We start from the raw sequence: 19,127 nt of genomic DNA on the forward strand, positions 1-19,127 counted from the left end.
ATCAGACAATTGTATAGGTACCATAGACCAAATGACTAGCTCACAAAAGAGTAAACCTCTTCCTAATCCAGCGGTGCTAATGTCATTTTGTTCCTCATCTGAAAATATTGTGAAGCTGAAAAAGCTGACACAGCATGCATTGTAAGGAGCTAACGACAGGGAACATTGTCTACTGTTTAATTCAGCAGCTGAATGTGAAAGTCATCTATCCTGCTGTTACATAATATGCAGCGTCTCAGAGCCTCATTTTGTGATGTGTGGCTGAACCACTGCTGGGTGGAAATCTCTGAGACATCTCCCTAATGTGCCTCACAAGAGTCACAGTTGCCTGTCCTGCTATGCTGTTGAAAAAGAGGTGCACATTTCCTCCTACATGTCACATGAAGCAGAACCGAGCAGGCCACTGCCAATGTTTTCTGAAGGGGCTGCTTTGTGGGAGCTGTGGAACCTTGACCCAGGAAAACAAAACAGACCAATGGAAATAAAATGATGGGGCTAGTTTTGTTGAGAGAGAGGATGAAGTGAATCAAACATCCTAGGCTCAAAACCAGCTCTAAAAGTTGCTGGCAGTTTTGACAGCAGAGACTGCTACGTGAAGAAAGGTGAGCTCTGCCTACCCACTGTAAACACTGGTCATGGAAGTGTTCACTGGCAGCTGAGCAAAGTAACAACTCCAGTGAGAGGTGCAGCTAAATGGGGAATACAGGCACTTCAGGAGCAGTGAAACAGATCAGGGCACCATATTACAAACCCAGGCCTGCTGCTACAGCTGTTGCTAAAATCAAGGCTGCCTCAAAGCACTTTGGACTTTTATGTTTAGCTCTATTATGCTATCATTTTCCAACATATTTGTTCACCTAAATGAAACCATTTCCTCCTTCCATGTCAGCAGCAATACTTATTTTAAAAGTGTGTATTTTTTTTAGTTTGTTTTTATTTTTTTTTTTTAATTATAGCCTGTGCTCTAAGCAAAAAAGCAAAAATGTTCTAAGCTAAAAATTGTTTAGCTCTGAAATTTTAGTAAGAGCACCCTCTGGTGGTTCATGTATGGACAATACTCTATATCTTCCAAAAGGAGTTGTACATTTATTTATAGTAATGAATTTTAAACAAATGGGTGAAAACTTTTTCCAATGAATTCTTCCTTTCAATAAATGTGAAAGTCATAAACATATTTTCTTAAAAAAAAAAAAACAAAAAAAAACCAAAGACAAGGAAACAACAGCAAAACAAAATGAAAAACAAACAAAAAACCCAAACAGAATTAGTAAAGTGTTTAAAAACATGTAGTATCTAATTGTACTACTGTGTATAAGTACAATTTAATTCAAGAGAGTCAATCACATGTGAAATTTAAAGATAGAAATATAGATAGATATCTCAAGAGATGTAGACACTAATGCCTTTACAGTTGCAATGGACAAAATCTAGAATCTAGGGAAAGTCAATAGATAAAGCTGGAATATATTTTTCAAAACCTTTGTTGTTTTCATCTCCTAATTTTAATTAGATTATTTAGGTCTTTTTAGTTTTCCCAGGCTCCATGATTTTAATCAGCAATACCTCTGTCAATTATCAAGAAATCCCAAGAATGACTGTCTACCACTTTGTCACAGGTATCTTCCATTTAAAAGTACCTGAGACCTCTCACATTGGTTCTGCTATTGGACGGATCAGAGCTGTGGACCCTGATTTTGGGAAAAATGCAGAAATTGAGTACAACATAGTTCCAGGAGATGGAGGAAACTTGTTTGACATCACGACAGATGAGTACACCCAGGAAGGAGTCATTAAACTGAAAAAGGTACGTGGTACCGATGGGTGGATGTGCCTATGGCTCAAGTGGTAAACCAGATAAGGGAATGAAACGTTTTGCAATTTTACATCATAACTAGTTCACTATAGTGTGCTACGTAAGTAGTTTATATCTCTATTTGAATCCACAGTTGTGATTTTCATTTTAAAAGGCACTGCATTTTAGACTTTCATTTCACATACAATTAGATATGATGTTTCATAAATAATGTCATGGTGAAGAAGTAATTCTAATCTCTGTCTAGAAAGTACAATTTCTCTTGTTTGGTAAGTTTTTTACCTAAAACTATTTTAATTAAAACATTTTAATTCAGAGCATGGAATGAGTTATATTTTATGTTATATAAAATGTAATAAATTTTGACTTAAAGCATTTTATTTTTAATATTTTGACTTTGTGTTTGGTATTTTGATAATGAATACTGTAAATTACTATGGTGAACACAGTTTTTATTCAGGGTAGAAAAGTCCCAAATGGCAAATAGCCATGTCCTACTTCCAAACTCATGATAGTGTTCCAAGTAGCTGGTTACAAGATACTCATGCAGGGAAACACACTACATCTCAGTCATTGATGTTATTTTAGAACACTAAAATAAGTTAAAGATTATTGAATTCATAAATTTCCAAGATGGAAAGGGTGTTTTCATTCAGAATTTAATGATTAAAGCACTCAGTAGGAGAAATAAAAAAAGGGAATGTCACATTTTAACCAGTTGTTATTTTCTGATCCCAGGCATTTACATATATACCAATGATTAACTTGTTCAGTAGAAAGAAATCTGAACCACAGGTCATTTTGGAAGGCACAGTTATGTTTTATAGACAGCTCAGGCTTGTAGGTGTAAATTTTTGTAAAAAAACCAAATTATTAGCTGAACACTTCAGAAGGGTCTGGCAAGGAAGGAGTTCTGGACATGTATATTAAGATAAGCTTTAGGAAAAGTGAAGCTTTAATTCTAAGAAAATTTAGAATACTGGTTCTTAACTTTCCTCGGCTCTGACCATTGATCTATACTTGTATTATATTCTTTCTAATAATGGAAGTCCCTCCTGACCTGGGAAATAGTAAATTATACATGGGTGCATTAAAGAACAAGATGATGTCAAGTTACTGATTCTTCTGCTAGTTTTAATGACATAAAATGGAAGCCACTATACTCACAGGAAGTAATTTGTCAATGAGACACAAACTCTTTGACCTCTTAACACCCTCCTTCTTTTCTGACTAAAGGTTTGAGTGTTACGTTTCCTCCTAATGGGAATTTGTAGACTTAGTTTCATTTTTAAAAACCCTTCTGGTCACCTTTTTCCTTCCATGCAGATGACTCAAAAATGGGTCCATCTGGAGCTGTCAGGCTTAGCAGCTGCGTACCCCTCTATATGCACTGCCAGTCAGAAAATGCAGTAAGTAGGAACCATTAAAAAACTAATATTTCATCATCAAGAGCAGGTTTTGATAGAATTCAGTTCTCCTTGCATTAGTCCTTAGCCTCCTCTGTGCTTCTTTTTTTTTTTATACACAACAATAGAATTTTCCATACTTGTGGTTAAGTGTATGTATTACCTGCTGCTGGTTGTCCAGATTGCCAGTGATGATGTTGATAAAAAGGGTGCCAGAGTAATTAAAAAGGAACTTCCAGGCTCTGGGTCGATTGGTTGATGAGACAGGAATGCAGGCAGTGCTGTTCTCATTTCCTTCAGTAGCAGAGATGAATGATGAAAGGAACAGGAAAACCCATGCTACCAATAAGTGGTTTAAGGGCTGGCAAGATAGTATTTGAGGTCAGTGGTGATGAGGTTGAGTGCCTATAGGTAAGGATCAGGGGGAAAGCCAGCAAGGCAGACATCCTGGTGGGAGTCTGTTATAGACCACCCAACCAGGATGAAGAGGTGGATATATTATTCTGTAAGCAGCTGGAGAATGTTTGAAGATCACCAGCCAGGGATGGGGCTCTGCTAGCCCTTCTGTTTACAGACGGAGGAGGGTTGGTGGGAGATGTGGTGGTCAGAGGCTGTCTGGGTTACAGTGATCATAGAGTTTTCAATGTTCAGTGAAACAAGGAGGGCTATCAACAACATGGACTGGATTTCTACGCTGGTCTTCTGGAAGGCAAACTTCAGCCTCTTCAGGATGCTGATGAGCAAGTACCTTGGGAAACAGCCCTTAAAAACAAAGGGGTCCGGGGAGGATAGACATATTTCAAGAAAGAAATATTGAAGTTGCAGGAGCAGGCTTTTCCTATGAGTCAAAAGACTAGCTACAGGACAAGCTACAGCTGCAGGAAAAACAACTGACCTGTCTAGGCAGGGAGCTTTTGAAGAAACTAAGGAGAAAAAAGAGGTTATATAATATTTGGAAAAGTGGGCAGGCAACTCAAGTGTTTAAGGATGTCATTAGGCCATGCAGAAAGAAAATTAGAGAGGTGAAGCAAAAAAATTGACACAGCCTGATGTGACCTTGTGGAATTATGCAAATATTTAAGTATGTATTGAAGTCTTTTTAAAAATGAAAGTGTGTGAATGAATAAGACTGACACATTCAGTTAAGAATTATAAATAATAAACAGTGAAAGCCACTAATAAAAAGTGCTATATGCTTTAAAAACAGGTTTGAAATTTCTTCTCTCTTATAGCATATTCTGTAAGCATGTGCTGTAAGTGCTGCAGTAATTCAGTGCTGAGACACATCAAAAACATTTATAAAATTTGCTTTTATTTTCTCTGAAAAATTTCTTGCAGCCAGAAACTGTCCATCACTGCACAGATGCTTTTTTGGTCTGTTATTATGCAGAAAAACATTGAGAGATTTCTATATCAAAATTGATAAAAAATGAAGCCTTCCTGGGCTACCTTTATTTTTGGTGGAAAATACATTTGATGAGAAAAAAATCGCACAGACTAAACTGTTCCTTTTAGCACACTAAGTGTGTTGATGGATGCAGAACAGAAGGCCATTCTCTGCTTCAGGGATGCCATTCTCTGCTTTTGAAATGGGTAAGAGCAGCTACAGCTGGACAAGTTGAAGGTCTTAAATCAACTGTTTTGGTTGCTTTTTTTTTTTTTTTTTTTTTTTTTTTTTTTTTTTTTTTTTTTTTTGTGCCATGATCCTATATAAGTTTGATTACTACTACTCTTGTTCTAATTACATGTATTAAAAATGAAATGGCTTTTCTTAAATTCTGCTAAATAAATCATCCAAATGCCATCTAGCACCACTCTGTGGTTAGTACTGCAATATGTTTTTACTCTCAAAATAAAAAATAAAGGAAAATAATATCCCTAAAAAGGGGGGGTGGGGGGTGGGAAACTTGGCTTAAGGGTAGTGCTGTATACAGTTCTCTGTAAGAGTAATAAATATTGCTATGTTAGGAATAGAATTATAATTCCCTCCCTTGTCTAGTGTTGTTTAATACACTGTTTATTACATTTGGTATTTAGATAGCATCTTCCATTGTATCTGAATCTTCAGCAAGCTACAGTGGGTGTAAGCTATAAGAAACATGGTAACAGAAGGGGCCATCTCCTTCATGCCAGAGTATAGTGGCCCCAGATGTGTCAGTCCCAGGCAAGGGACTGATTTTGAAATCTTTAATGACCAGGCACAACAGTAAAGGAAAATAGGAGATTCCAACCTCTCTGAAAAGTTGTCGCTAAATTTATTAAACCAAGGATGAGATTATAGAATATCTCCATTTTGTGCAGAAGCCTTTTAATTGACTCAGCATGTGCTAATCCAGAAAATGAGTAGGGTTCAGGCACTGAACTTGTTCTGCTTGAAGACATCATTTTACTAATTTGTGCAGTGTTTCATTAAAATCTTGGAAAACAACTGTTTCTAGGCTCCACCTGTTGTGATCCTACACTGCTCCACTATACTGGGTGAACTTCTCCATATGGTTCAGTGGAAATTCAGGGGACAAACACATCTTGTTTTCTGTAAGTTGTGCACCACTACTAAAATTAACAGATCAGATGACAAAGCTGTGGCCATGAAATCCCAGTATGTCACAGCATTGCACAATGAGAAACTAAATTTAGCAATGATAAAATAGAAGAAACTGGGGGACAAAGAACAGAACCAGAAGCTGCAGGGAAGTATTAGGAGTGTATGCTTCCTTTTAACCTCAAGAGGCACTTTTTAGAAGCCTTTAAGTGCTATCAGTAAATAGTGCTTTGACTGAAGGCTAAGTTCAGTTGTGTTGCCCATGGGACAGCCCACGTATGTAGCTCTGAGATGTTGCTGTAATGTTAGAGCAGTCTGAGAACGCCTGTACCACACAAGAGTGAGCATAAGGCAGACTCCTGGGGTCCTTCAGTGAGAACTGCGTTAAAGCTACTCCTTGCTTTACTACCAAAACTGTACAGAATTCTCACCACACGCCACCCCACCCTTCTTTCTCCAAAAGCAGGGAATTTTCTCTGCAAGGGTGAGCACAGGCACTGTCTGCCTGTAATCATAACTCATGGGTTTGCGGGAGTGGGAATAGTGGTTGTACATTTTGAGGATGAAGAGCAGGTGAAATTAAGTCCTTCAGTACAGGCAGAAAGTGGTGAGCTCTGTACAGATACAATCACAAAGAACAGGAAAGGTAAGTGTTGGGGAAGATGAAATAGGAAAGCCCTATAAATATGATGGCCTGGCAAAAGATTTAGAAAATACAGATATTGAGATGAGAACAAGATTTGAGATACCAAACCTTAATTACTGAGCAACTAGAAAACAATAGTACAGCCAAATTGAAAGCAATCCCCCCTTCTGATTATTAAACAATGCCCCTTACCTACAGATAGATCCAAAGGTCAAATGGAATGTTCTGTCTCACCCCCAATGTGTGGTTCATCCCATACCTGTAACCCTCCCCTGAAGTATCAGGTATCTGTAACCCCATTGGCCCAAGTCCTGTCCCAGCCCACCCTGATAAGGTGTGGCCAAGGGACCGGACACTCTCTTGGAACTTCCTTTAGGGACCCTCACCTGGAACCCTCTCTCTCTCTCTCTCTCTCCCCCCGCTCTCCCTGGGCCTGCCATGAGTTGCAGCTAGCAAATCCAAGCAGGGCCCTTCACCCTTTATAATAAACCACATTTTCTAAAGACCTGGCTTCAGAGATCCTTCATCACCACCCATCCAAACCGTCCTGGAGCCCAGCATTCCCCACAGGTAAGGAAGAGGAAATGTTAAGTCTTTGAAGTTTGTGGATAGAGCTGTTTGGTTTGAGTTTCCCTGGAACAGGGAAAGACACCTTCAGAAATGGGTGAGATGCTTGAGAGCAGCAAACAACTGAATCCCTGACACTAGTCAGCTTCTCCCCTTCTCCACATACAGAACAGACATATATTTTGCCCACTTGCCATCAAATCTTGAAATACTCACTACAGATCTTGTTTTTTACTGTGCCTTCTCAACTCTGACTTATGAATGATCCTGGTTGATCTAGAGCCTACATTACTAAACCTGCTCTGTAAAATCACTTATTTCCTTATGCTATTTAGAATCTAATGCAGAAGTTCAGTTACTGAAACTTAACTGCTCATACAGAAATTGTGTCAATGGATAGCAAATTGTCTTATGCCAATATTTAACAAAATGCATAGGCGCTCAGCCCAATTGAAGGGAAAAGCTGGAAAGTGTTTCCAGCTTTTGAGACCAGCACATATGACCCAGAGCTATTCTGCAATTGCACAATGCTAGTTTGAAGTCAAGACTAAGTTATTATGCACTTCCTGTCAACCCAGTCCTACTATCCATAACTATCCATATGTCCTGGGGCTTAAAATCTCATCCCAAAATATAGTTTTTTCATCATTGTAGGTGAAGTCTCTATCAGAAACAATACTCTCTTATGTGAGAGAGTATTTCTTATGTGTGGATATGTGTGGATAAAAAGCAGAAATTTCTGGAGTTTCCAGTCCTGCCTCTTTGTGAAGCAGAACAAACTGACAGGGTAATTCTTTTTCCATCCTTGTTGTGCTTATCATTAGAATTCATTATATCTTTCGGACTATTTTTTTTCTTTCAGTTCTTTAATTATTTCTCTCTCTTTCCCACTATAGCAGCATTTCTTAACTTCTGCCTTGAATGTGGAAAACAGCAATATTTCAAAATATATTTATTTCTAATACAGAGCTGGTTTTGTGCTGTCCTAGTAATATTAAATAAGTCCATTCATGGTACTTACAGAATTGCAATGTAAAGTGATTTGTCGGTATGTATTTGATTTGGGGATTTGTAGAATGGCTTTGCTGTGCACAGGTGTGTATATGCTGATAACACTTTACCAGGCAACTATATAGAGCAGCTTGTAACCTCAACATAGGAAAAAGCAGATGAGGACAAGTTGAGGGGGCCAAATATATCTGTTCTGTCAGTGGTACTTAGAATATCAATTAGAAATACTTCAGTTATTGAACAGTTCACAGTTAATAAGGCATCGCCTTACTATTGACAAAAATTCTGTGTACTGCACAAAAAAAAAACAACCCTTTGCAAAATAAAGGTCTTATTCAAGTTTACCTTCTGCATGTAATTACATTTATAGAAGGAATAAATATTTCTCTTGCTTATTAAAAAAATTCTAGGAAGTAATTTCATTAAAATCTGATTAATTGAAAAACATTTCAAGAAACTTACAGGGCTGGTTTGGAGTTTTTGTACGATTCAAACATTCTACTGTGTTTGTTTCCTTAATGACATTCCAGATTCAAAATAAAAATGGGACTGAGTACCCTCAGACAGCTATTATATAATAGCAAAACACAGTGATGAGGGGGGTTTTTTGTTTGTTTGGTGGGGTTTTTTTTGGTTTAGTAACAAAAACAGGTAAAATATGGTATGGACCACTCATTAACTTGACAGATTTTATCTACTAAAAATTAAAAATATAATAAAATGGGGTTTTAACATATTTTAATCCAAAAGTCAAAAATCTTAAAGGTTTTGCCTGAAACCTATGCAGACATTAAATTCTACTGTTTTCAGGCAGATTCTGGACAATTCAGAAAAAAGCCTAAATCTTAAACCGTCAATGCTATCTGTATGACCTAACTGTTCAAATATGGGAAAACCAGAACTGATCAGGAGATTTTAGCATATAATCCCCATACTCTTGTTACATGATATATGTTGTACAAAATCTTCTTCTATTTGAAATTAAGTCCTAGGTTTACCAATTGCAAACTTTCCCAACTCTCTATACATTTCAGTTGCAGTTTAGCCTCACTTGGGCTAAAGGCTAATTTCTGCTATTTTGTGGGAGTCTGTCACTGATTTCTTTCTCTCCTGATGGCTCATCACTTTCAGCCTGTCTCTTCTTATTTTGACTGCCATCTGTGCTTTGCGCTGGCCACATAACCTCTAACTATATTTATCATCAGACCCATAGAAGGACAGAAAGAGAGGGTGAGTTGCTCTGAGGTTACAGTGAAAAAACATTATCCCTTCTTGGGATCACACTGTCTTTTAAAAATATACTTTAGTATTTCCCCATAATGCTGGGGGGTAGAGAAATAATGTGGCCACTTTGCCTGCTTCCTGGGTACCTGTGCACTGAAATATGCCAGTCTGAACATACCAATAGACAGAACTGTTTGAAATCTTCCTGCTTTCTCTTCCCCTTGCATCATGAAATGTTGTGATTAGGCACTGGCCATGCACCATGATCTGGTGTAAGTGCTTAAAGAGTAATTTTGTGCAAGATAGCCTGCAAAGACTACATAAATTATGACTCTTTCTATTAATACATCTCTTTGCAAATATACTGATGTATTACAGGAGCCAATCTGAAAAACTTTAATACAATTTTGGTGGTATGAAAGATACATACAAGGTATTACCCAGAATTACTACCTATGTGGGAGCTTAGATTTCTTACTTTCTTTGTCGTAATAATTTCTCTCTAGCTTAACCCCTGACTTTTTCTTCTCCGGACTAAGTCCTTAAACTTCAGATTTCTCCTCTTATTATGTTTTTTGAAAATGTGTTAACAATTTATATGAATATCTGGGGAAGAATTGTCTTTTTTTTTTTCTTTTTTTTTTCTTTTTTTTCTTTTGGGTAAAATTATTTTGGCAATGCATAACAAGTGTGCACGAATAGTATAGAAAATGAAAATACAGTGTGGCAGCAATTTGGATAATGGACCAACGTGTCTATTTTTAGTGAAGGCAACATCTTAGGGTTTCACTACTGGGACATGAGATCTACCAGACTTAATTTTGTCTGTTTCTTCTTAGGCTTAGTTTCTCCTTCTTTCTGTCAGTCCAGACACAAAGGTGCAGCACATACCGACTTTTCTGGTAATTTTGTCTGTAGAAGGATGGTTCTGTTTCGTAGTGAATTACTTTCAAGTATTATTATTTCTATGGTATTAAAATTATTATGGCTAATTTTAAGTTCCCAGCTCAAAAAAAAAAAAAAACCCACACACACAAAAAAAAAAAAACAACAACAACAAAAAAAAAAAAACCACCTGAACATCTAGTCTACTGAAATTACAAAGTCTTTTATAAGGATTTATAATCATTATGGTAGCTGTTCAAATAATGCAAGTCAAGGTAACTCAATTGATTTTAATGGAGCTATTTCAATTTACACCAGTCAGTCATCTGGCCAATTATGTCCTGTTGTGATAAGTCAGAAAACTGAAGAATTTAAATCTATCCTGACTGTGACAACTGTCTGAAAACCCTAGGGAAAAAAATAACATACATTGAAATATTCTTGTTCATACACATGTAAACCTGCTCTTTTTTATTCATTCCTATTAGCAAATTTCCAGCTTAACAATTATAGGCAGAAACCACTAGGTGCCAGTGTTACCCAGACATCAGGAAAAAGGCTTTGTTAGAAATGTTCAAAACATGAAAGCCAAGGCAGATAAACTCTTTAAATGAAAATAAAGCTTCTGCATCTTTTCAAGTAAATAAGACTGCATTAAGGGTTTTGAGATGATTACTTTTCCAGAAGTAAAGGCACTAAATTGATATGCGTTGACAGAAACCCACATCAAAACCTTATTTTGCAGAATACATTCTGTCAAAACCCCACATAACTACACAAAAGCTGCTGTGTCATCTTCAAGACCTTATGAATTACACCTAGGATCGTAAGACAGAGCCAAAGCCTGCATTTTGCAAAGTACATGCAGATCAAACATATGGCATGAATAGCAGTTCACTGCTAAGATCGACATTTTACAGGAAAAGCTTGTTTCAGATCAAGTTAGAATTCACATTCTAAATCATACCAGAAGTTTGGTTTGACTCATTAATATATATCAGAATTTTCATTTGGGCTCATCTTCATCACTGTCATGGTCTTCTGAAAGCCTTTCCTGCTAAAAAAAAACCCAGGAAATCTTCTATTTAAGGAGCTGGATCCACTAGAGACAGCTGATTGCCAGTGCATGGGAGTTGCAAATGCAAATCTCTGACTAACCTTCACTCAGCTCATTTGCAAGAGATGAATTTCACTCATTTAACTTCAGATATCTACACTGTAACTGTTTACATCCATGCCAGTCATCCTGATTTTTTTGATGTAGAGAAGCAGTAATTTCCTGACTATGATTCATCTGACCTATTTCAAAATTCACCTTAGCATAAGATGAATTGCAAAACAAACTTAAATGATTGATTAGCTCAGGAGATGAGTTTTACACAAAAGGCATCTTAAGTTTTGTCAGATTAATCCAACCAAAGTTATTTTGCAATGTCTAATTTTTAGTCATATCTAATGTTTTGCTTTTGTTCTTTCTACAGCCATTAGACTTTGAAACAAAGAAGGCATACACCTTTAAGGTGGAGGCCTCCAATCTCCATCTTGACCATCGATTTCACTCAGTGGGTCCATTCAAAGATACTGCCACTGTGAAGATAAATGTGTTGGACATGGATGAACCTCCAGTGTTCAGCAAGCCCATGTACACAATGGAAGTCTATGAGGATACACCAGTGGGGACCATTATAGGTGCAGTGACAGCACAAGACCTCGATGCTGGCAGCAGCTCAGTTAGGTAAGAGAGCTTTGAGAGCTTTTCCTCCTTTAGTAACTCTCTGACAATGCAAAGTGCTGCTGACAGTTGGATGCACTGACAAAGAACTTAGTGTGAAGATATAAAATATACTTAGTCTGTCACTGTAACAGATAAGTGATGCTCTGAAAAAATATTGGAAGGAGATGCTCGTTTGGGTGAATTATCATGAAGTGCTCACAGCTTCTTATCATACTGATCATGTAAGTTACCACACGCTGACATGACTTCAGAGATGGTGTGTTAAGACTAAGGAATAGCATGGTGTCTGCATGGCACAACCCACTGGCAGAGGACATGATATTTGCTTTAAATTCTCCTTCAGGCTGAACAAAGACACGTCAGGGAACTCTCATACTATTATTGTACTATCACTATAACTCTGACTCACAAGGTGTTGGCTAACAAGCCCTTAAATTCTTACAGTGTACTTCCACAAGAGTGGTAGCCCTTCGTTTTGTAAGCTACAATTCAACAAGTTCTCAACTCCCACAACAATCTCCTCAGAACATGCTGGCTCACGTGCCGCAACACACCTCCAGAGAGATGGAGGGGGCCCAATCCATGACTTTTATAGTTAACCTGGTGCACACCTCTTACATAAAGTAGATTTTTCACACTGTTTTATTAGCACATGCACAGTCAGCATACATGAGTTGGAAGGTGAAAGCTGAGAATGAGTCTAAAGGTGGAGCAAGAAGTTGGCTGAGAACAGCCCAGCCCCACCTCTGCAGGATTCTCTCCTCTGATCACACCTTTCCTGAAGCAATGCTCAGAAAGTTTGAGAAAAAATGTGCTTAGGTCTGGTCCTCTACACTGGGTCTTCCACAAAAATATCTCCAAAGTACAGTAGTGAGAAAGAAGGTTTTACATGCTACATCTGTTTGAGTTAGACTTCAATGAGTCATAGAACTGCCCCTTTCACCACTTACTCTCTACATCTTGCAAAGAACAAATGGTCTCATAAACAATCATCATGTGTATCCTGGCTGAGGCTGCAGGGACATGATTACTGACCAACATGGCTGTGTTCAGCACAAGGAAACTCCTACCAAGCAAGCCTCTCATTTATTGCTATAGGTTATTTTAATGAAATAAAAAGAGGGGGGATCTGGTATAGAAAGTAATACATTGATTTTGAGAACCTATTTACAGCCACATTACAAAGATTAAAGTGAACCAGAGTAATGTACTGATAAGGAAGCTCCTTAAAACTTGGACACAGTCTAAGATGTAGGCAGTTGTTAACACATACTTCCAGTACCAATTTGTGCTAGGCCTACCTGACTTCAGGAAACATTTTTATCCCCAGATTTTCATAAGGAATATTAAAGACACAGTGCATGTCATCAACCTTTAAATATTAATGTTTATCAAATAGGACTAAGAGGAACAGGAAAATGCGACTAGTATCTACCAAGTGCTTACAAATTCATGCATATTTGATTAAAAATTGAATTTGGATTGTTTAAATCCATGTTTATTAATTATGTGTATTTTGTGTCAGTACTTATACTCATAACATACAATAAGCATGCTAGTTGTAATCATATGCAAAAATATAACATACAACAGTAACTATTTAGCTCCTGCTTTGGCAAGTCACTGTTAATTTTTGCTTAAAACTATATACTATTGCTGTTTGTTTCACTTTTTTTTTTTAATATAATCTTCATTTGTTTTTAATATAGAAATTTGTCTTTGAGTCTGTGACACATTCCTTCTCTGACAATGCATCAAAACCTTCACTGATAAAGACAGAAGTCTGAACTGTTTTTCTCTGGTGGTAGCCTATGAAAATAGCCCCAGTGAAGTCAATATTCTGTTGAAAACCATACTCTCTTGCAACCAGATAGAAAGCCCTTAATCACATTGTTGAGCAGTTTTTCATATGACAGTAGAATCATTTGGATGTATAACCAGTCTTTAGTGAGAGTTTTTTTGTTTCACAAATGCTCCTAGGAGACTCAAGTGCTTTTTACTAATTCTGTATTTGCAACTACACAAGAAAAACAATTTTCTCTCTATGGTTTATCTACATACTGTGTTCACTGGAATATTGAATCCTAAGCCATTTTATAATGTCCATGTCTACATTTTTTAACTCTGAACTCACCACTTGAGTGTCCAGATGCTCATGTACAGTTAATACCCCTACATTTTAGTCTCACTGCTCTTCCTGCTGACCCCTTACACCAATAAGCTGCGTAAGTCCTCCCAGGGTCACATTTATGAGTTGATTCAGCTGGTTTATGCCCACAGAAAAACATGAACAGATGTTCTGGTGTTCTTCAGTGGCATGACTTTTGGGCACCTGTACATCTACATGAGCTACATTCAGAGTCATATTTTCTACCTGGACAGCGATGTTCTGCCCCAATACAGTAGCCCACATGTGTTTGCCCCTGTGTTGCCAGTTAGTCTTCTTCCATTGCTGCAGCCACCACCACAGGACATTAGATACCATCCAGGATTCAGTGCAAAAACAGAATAGAGGTCACTTTTTTTATTCAGTGATCTCTAGAGCTAGTTGGATGGCTTTCACTCCTGCAAATAGGTTTGACTCTCCTTCTCCTTCAGCAGTCATTGTGTAGGACTCCACACAACATCTTTCCACCTCCAATGGTTTCCTACCATGCAGAAAGTTCCATCATGACCTCTTGTTTTGGGACAACTTGTTATATGATGATGTTTCTTGGGCACTTTGAGCCACCTTCCTCCATATGGCCATTGTGCAAAGGACATCCTCTGAATTTTTAGGGACTGTCTTGGCGTGATTTTATAATGATACTTTATTTGTAATTGTCTGCTTATGCCCAGAAACAGTTACTTTCTTTTTCTTTTTCATTTTTTTCCCTTGAACTGTTTCTGCCTTTTTTTTTCTTTTGACTTTTTTTTTTCACCCATCTGGGGAGTTGGTGGGGGAGGCTGGCCCAAACTTGAGACCTCAAAGCAGCTGACCCAACATGAGAAAGGACACTAAAAGCCACCAGCCTCTCCTTCTGTGAGGAAGAGACTAACAACAGAAAGATTCCCATCTATTCTGCGTGAGTGGCTATGCTAACTCCTGTTGGCTATGCTAACTCCTATGTGGCTATGCTAACCCCTTTCCCTGATACAAAGAAGGGCAGCCTCCATCTTTGCTTCATGATTGTGCTGTCTGATGGGGGGTTGGGCTTAAGTATTTGAAATTTCAGTATCTAGCATTTATTCAATCCTTTTCTGTGCCTTGTGGGCACCCTTTTGGTTTTTTCTTTGTTAATAAAGAGTTTTGGTGTTTTTTCACATTCACCTGCCAGGATTTATTTCTCTTATTGGCAAACAGGATTATCAAAGCCCTTCTCTCTAGAGGAAATGCTCATTCCAGGGCATTTTCTCCTAAAATTTGTCCCTAAACATAGACAGGGACATTATTCTTTTTTATTTTACTATAGAGCACTTCCAGGACTTCTAATTCTCTCAGGGACTGGATACCTTCATCTGCAGTGATCCACCTTCCTGGGAAATTCACAAGATCTTCCTTAAATGGATTTCGTGCCCTCATGCTTTACAGAGGCCATCTCTAGAGACTGCAAATTGCTCCTTCTTTTCCAATTCCTCCTTCAATTTCCCCATCTCTAGCAAGGGATTTTAGCTGCTGTGGCCTCATGACCTTCTAATTGTTGACTGTCAGCCCTGTTATCCCAGCATCGCCTGGCTAGTGACTGCAGTCTTTCTGCAAGTCTCAAGGTTCTGATGAGGTCAAGGAACAGGTAACTTCAGGTTCCTATTTGATTTTTCTCACGCCTTCAAATTTATTTGTAGAATGACCAGCTGTTTCATCTGCTCTCTCCTGTCCTGATTGTCCTCCTTCTCCTCTTCCTTCTTTTCCTCTTCCTCCCTTTCCTATCAATTATATGGACCTGTAGCTTCCCTTATCCATTATTTTGTTTTCACTACTGGTACAAGTACTGTAGTTGCTGTGGTTTGAGTCCCTGTGTCAGCCATAATGTCCTCAAATGCAGTTTGGGTTCCTGCCTCAACTACAGTCCTCTGCGAGGACTGCGAGTGGCTTGGCAGGCACAGGTCTGGCCCCAGCATGGGGCAAGAAGCTGCTGCCTTTCACTGGAGTGGGCAAGGCACCCTTCCATCACTGATGGTTTGCCAGGGTTGGTCACATGTTCAGGTGTAAAGTCACAGGTAACTGGAGGTAATAACCACCCTAGAAACCTGCCCACATCCTTCCACACACCCTACCACCCAGGAACTGGATGCCTCAGGGCACATTTCAATTTCTCCATACTTAAAGTTTGTTTTCTCTTACACCAGGATGACACCAGATTCCACAAATCCCATAGTGTGCCAATAGTATTCCTTAATACTATTAAGACTATCAAGCAGCTTAAATAAGGATGAGCAATGTCCATGGGAGTCTGCATTATAAACCCATTCACATCAATTCTGGGCAGGGAGAGGGAGATGCATTTCCTTATCATCCGCAGAAGATAGCTCCCCCTGTATAACAAGGCTGCCATGTCAGGGCAAAGCACAGGGCTATTGTTTGTGTTAACACATTCCCAGCAAACTCAGCAAAACAGAGAGATAAGGAGGGCAGCTGACAAAACTCATGTCCCACAAAGGAGCTTGCTACTAGATAACTGCTATTACTCTAGCATGCAAGATAGATAGATGGATAGATAGACAGATGGATAGATAGATAGACAATTAGACAGTCAGAGAGACAGAGTGAGAGAGAGAGAGAGAGAGATAGAACTGCTTTTGTCTCACTCCATGGGCACTAAAAAGGACTGTGGTGGGTTGACCTTGAAGACACGCCACCTGCCGACCAAGCCACTCTTTCACTCCCTTTCCCAGCTGGATGGGGAGTGAAAATTAGATGGAAAATATCTTGATAAGGCAGTTTACTAAAGCAAAAAATGGAACTTTGTGCATGCATAACTGAAGAAAAAAGGTTTATTCTCTACTTCTTATCAGCAAGGGGTGTTCAGCTGCTTCCTGGGACACAGGACTTCAACACACAAAGTGGTTTCTCTGGAAAGCAAACACTGTAAATGACAAATGTCCCCCCTTCCTCCTCCTTTCCTTAGCTTTTATATCTGCCCTGATGTCATACGGTATGGTCTGTCCCTTTTGTTAATTTAATTTACATAGTTGTGTCCCCTCCCAGGGTCTTGGGAAATGTTTGAGACACAGAGTTGATGCTGCACCAGAGCTGTTCATGAGGAGACAAAGCAGTGGTGTGTTATCAACATCTTTCTTGATGTCAATGCAGAGCACAGCACTGTGAAGTCTGCTACTGGAAAATGAATTCCATCTCAACCCAATACACCAATGTATAAATATTCAATATTTTGTAAGTTTTATATCCTCTAAATGAAAACAAACAAACAAAAAACAACAAAACAAGACCATAAATTAGAAAAGTGTAGATGAGTTTGAAGGCATTAAATGTGTTTGCAAGTTCTTATTCTATCTTAACCAATCATGCTCAGTTAGCAGCTTAAAATCTAGATGATCTCATAGAGCTAAAGAAGGACTTAATCAATTTCATCATATTGCAAAAGAGTCCAAGCAACTTCTGAGTAAATATGCACTCTAAACAAATGGGGAAAAGCAAGTCATACTCTTTGAAGACACAGCCCATACAAAGTACTGGATAGTACTGGTGGTACTACAATTACTGGTTGCAGTTTCTCTACAAATTCATTCATTTTCTGTGAAATGTTTTCCTGGAATGGTTTTCCCATTAAGAAGTCCGTAACAGAAAAAAGAAATAGTCAGCATTCTGCCAAATAATAAAGACTAGGATAAAATCTGCACTGTATGCAACAGAAAGAAAACTCCAGAGAGCAATGCAAGCTAGAGCAGCTCACATGAAAAGAAACAGTATTTCTTCCAGCAACTGAATCCATGTTATCAGACAAAAATTTTATGTCTGTTATGTTAGACACATCAGGAAGGGGGAGATAACGACTAAGAATGAAAACCGGGTTCAGCCGTTAAAGAAAAATATTTTGCTGAAGGACATTGAAAATGGTGAGGGTTATATTATTTTTCTCTTTTCTTCTGTTACTGGTATCAAATTTTTAGACAAGTCAGAAGCCTTAAAAGGTTTGTTTTGTAGGAAGATATTTGCTAGAGATGTTGGAGTGAAAGGGCACAGAGCATACATTTAGTAATGAACAGGAAATTAAGCACAAGGAGAAAAAGAGCTGCAGGTATTCAACACCTGCAAGGGTGACTGGCTTTGCAGCTGTTTTGGAACATTACCCCAGTGCACCTAATTTTCAAAATGTGTTAAATCTGGAGCTTAAGTGTCTCAAGTGATCTGTTTTGTCTATTCCCATTTTATCCATAGTGCTTCAAGAAACATGTTAAGGTGAAGTCCTATGTACATTTTGGCCATTAAAAATCCCAAAGCACTTGCAAAAACAGCTCTGATCTCATTTTCTTCTCAGAGTCCTCCAGTTTACAGCAGTTTGAAGATGACTGGGAGGAAAAGTAGCTGCTGTCCTGTAGTATGTTGCAAGGTCTATAATTTGTAACTATGAAAGTTTTTGGTAAAGATCCTTGTGCTTCTGGAACAAGGGGTTTTATAACTTCCTAAAAATCACTGGTTTATGTGTCCTTACAGCATGAATGTTATAGACAAAACTGTCTAAATAGCAAGAAAGCAGAAATGGAGGGCAAGACTGAATTATTTGCAGTACCTCCTAGTGAGCTCCGTCCAACAGTGTGTGAGAAGTTCAACAACTTTGCACTGACACGTCTGAAGTTGTCAGATTTCCATGGAGATGATCTTCTGGCATAAAGTATAAGAGGATTATTGTCCCTGATGTGAATCCCAGACAGCTCTAATTAACAATGGGTTTCATATTCTATGTCAAAACACTGTCCTTCCGGTCTTTTCTGCTTGACTCGGGAGTTTTGCCTTATGAACTAAAAGAACCATTCACAGCAGGAAAGCTGTGGGGACCATGCATTTTCTTGACCAAATCGAGAGTCATGAAACTGTGATTTTAAAGTAAAAAGCCATGTGTACTATCCATAAGTCAGTCCTGTCCTCAGTATCTCAGGGATAAGACTGTTTTCCATGCATGTGCTTCCACAGGAAAAGCCTTATTTTTTTTTCTGAACTAGTTCACAATGATCCATACACTTTTATGAATAGGTTCTGTTTGCCCAGAAAAATACCTTGTCATGTTAAGATCAAGAAAATAAAGATTTCTTCCTGAATCCTAGAACACTATATCTTAATGCACAAGCACCAACAAGATGAA

At 38.3% G+C, this 19,127-nt stretch overlaps 1 protein-coding gene across 1 annotated transcript in view; it reads left to right on the top strand.

Moving 5' to 3' along the window:
- The window catches only part of LOC128812911 (cadherin-12), a 152,677-nt gene that overhangs the window by 102,389 nt on the left and 31,161 nt on the right, over window positions 1-19,127 (top strand). The window contains exons 5-6 of the mRNA XM_053987577.1: window positions 1,617-1,804; window positions 11,576-11,829. Of these exons, the coding sequence (XP_053843552.1) occupies window positions 1,617-1,804; window positions 11,576-11,829 (442 nt within the window). The remainder of the gene's footprint in view (window positions 1-1,616; window positions 1,805-11,575; window positions 11,830-19,127) is intronic.

The sequence above is a fragment of the Vidua macroura genome, chromosome 1 (genome assembly GCF_024509145.1).
Source record: "Vidua macroura isolate BioBank_ID:100142 chromosome 1, ASM2450914v1, whole genome shotgun sequence".
Lineage (NCBI taxonomy): Eukaryota > Metazoa > Chordata > Aves > Passeriformes > Viduidae > Vidua > Vidua macroura.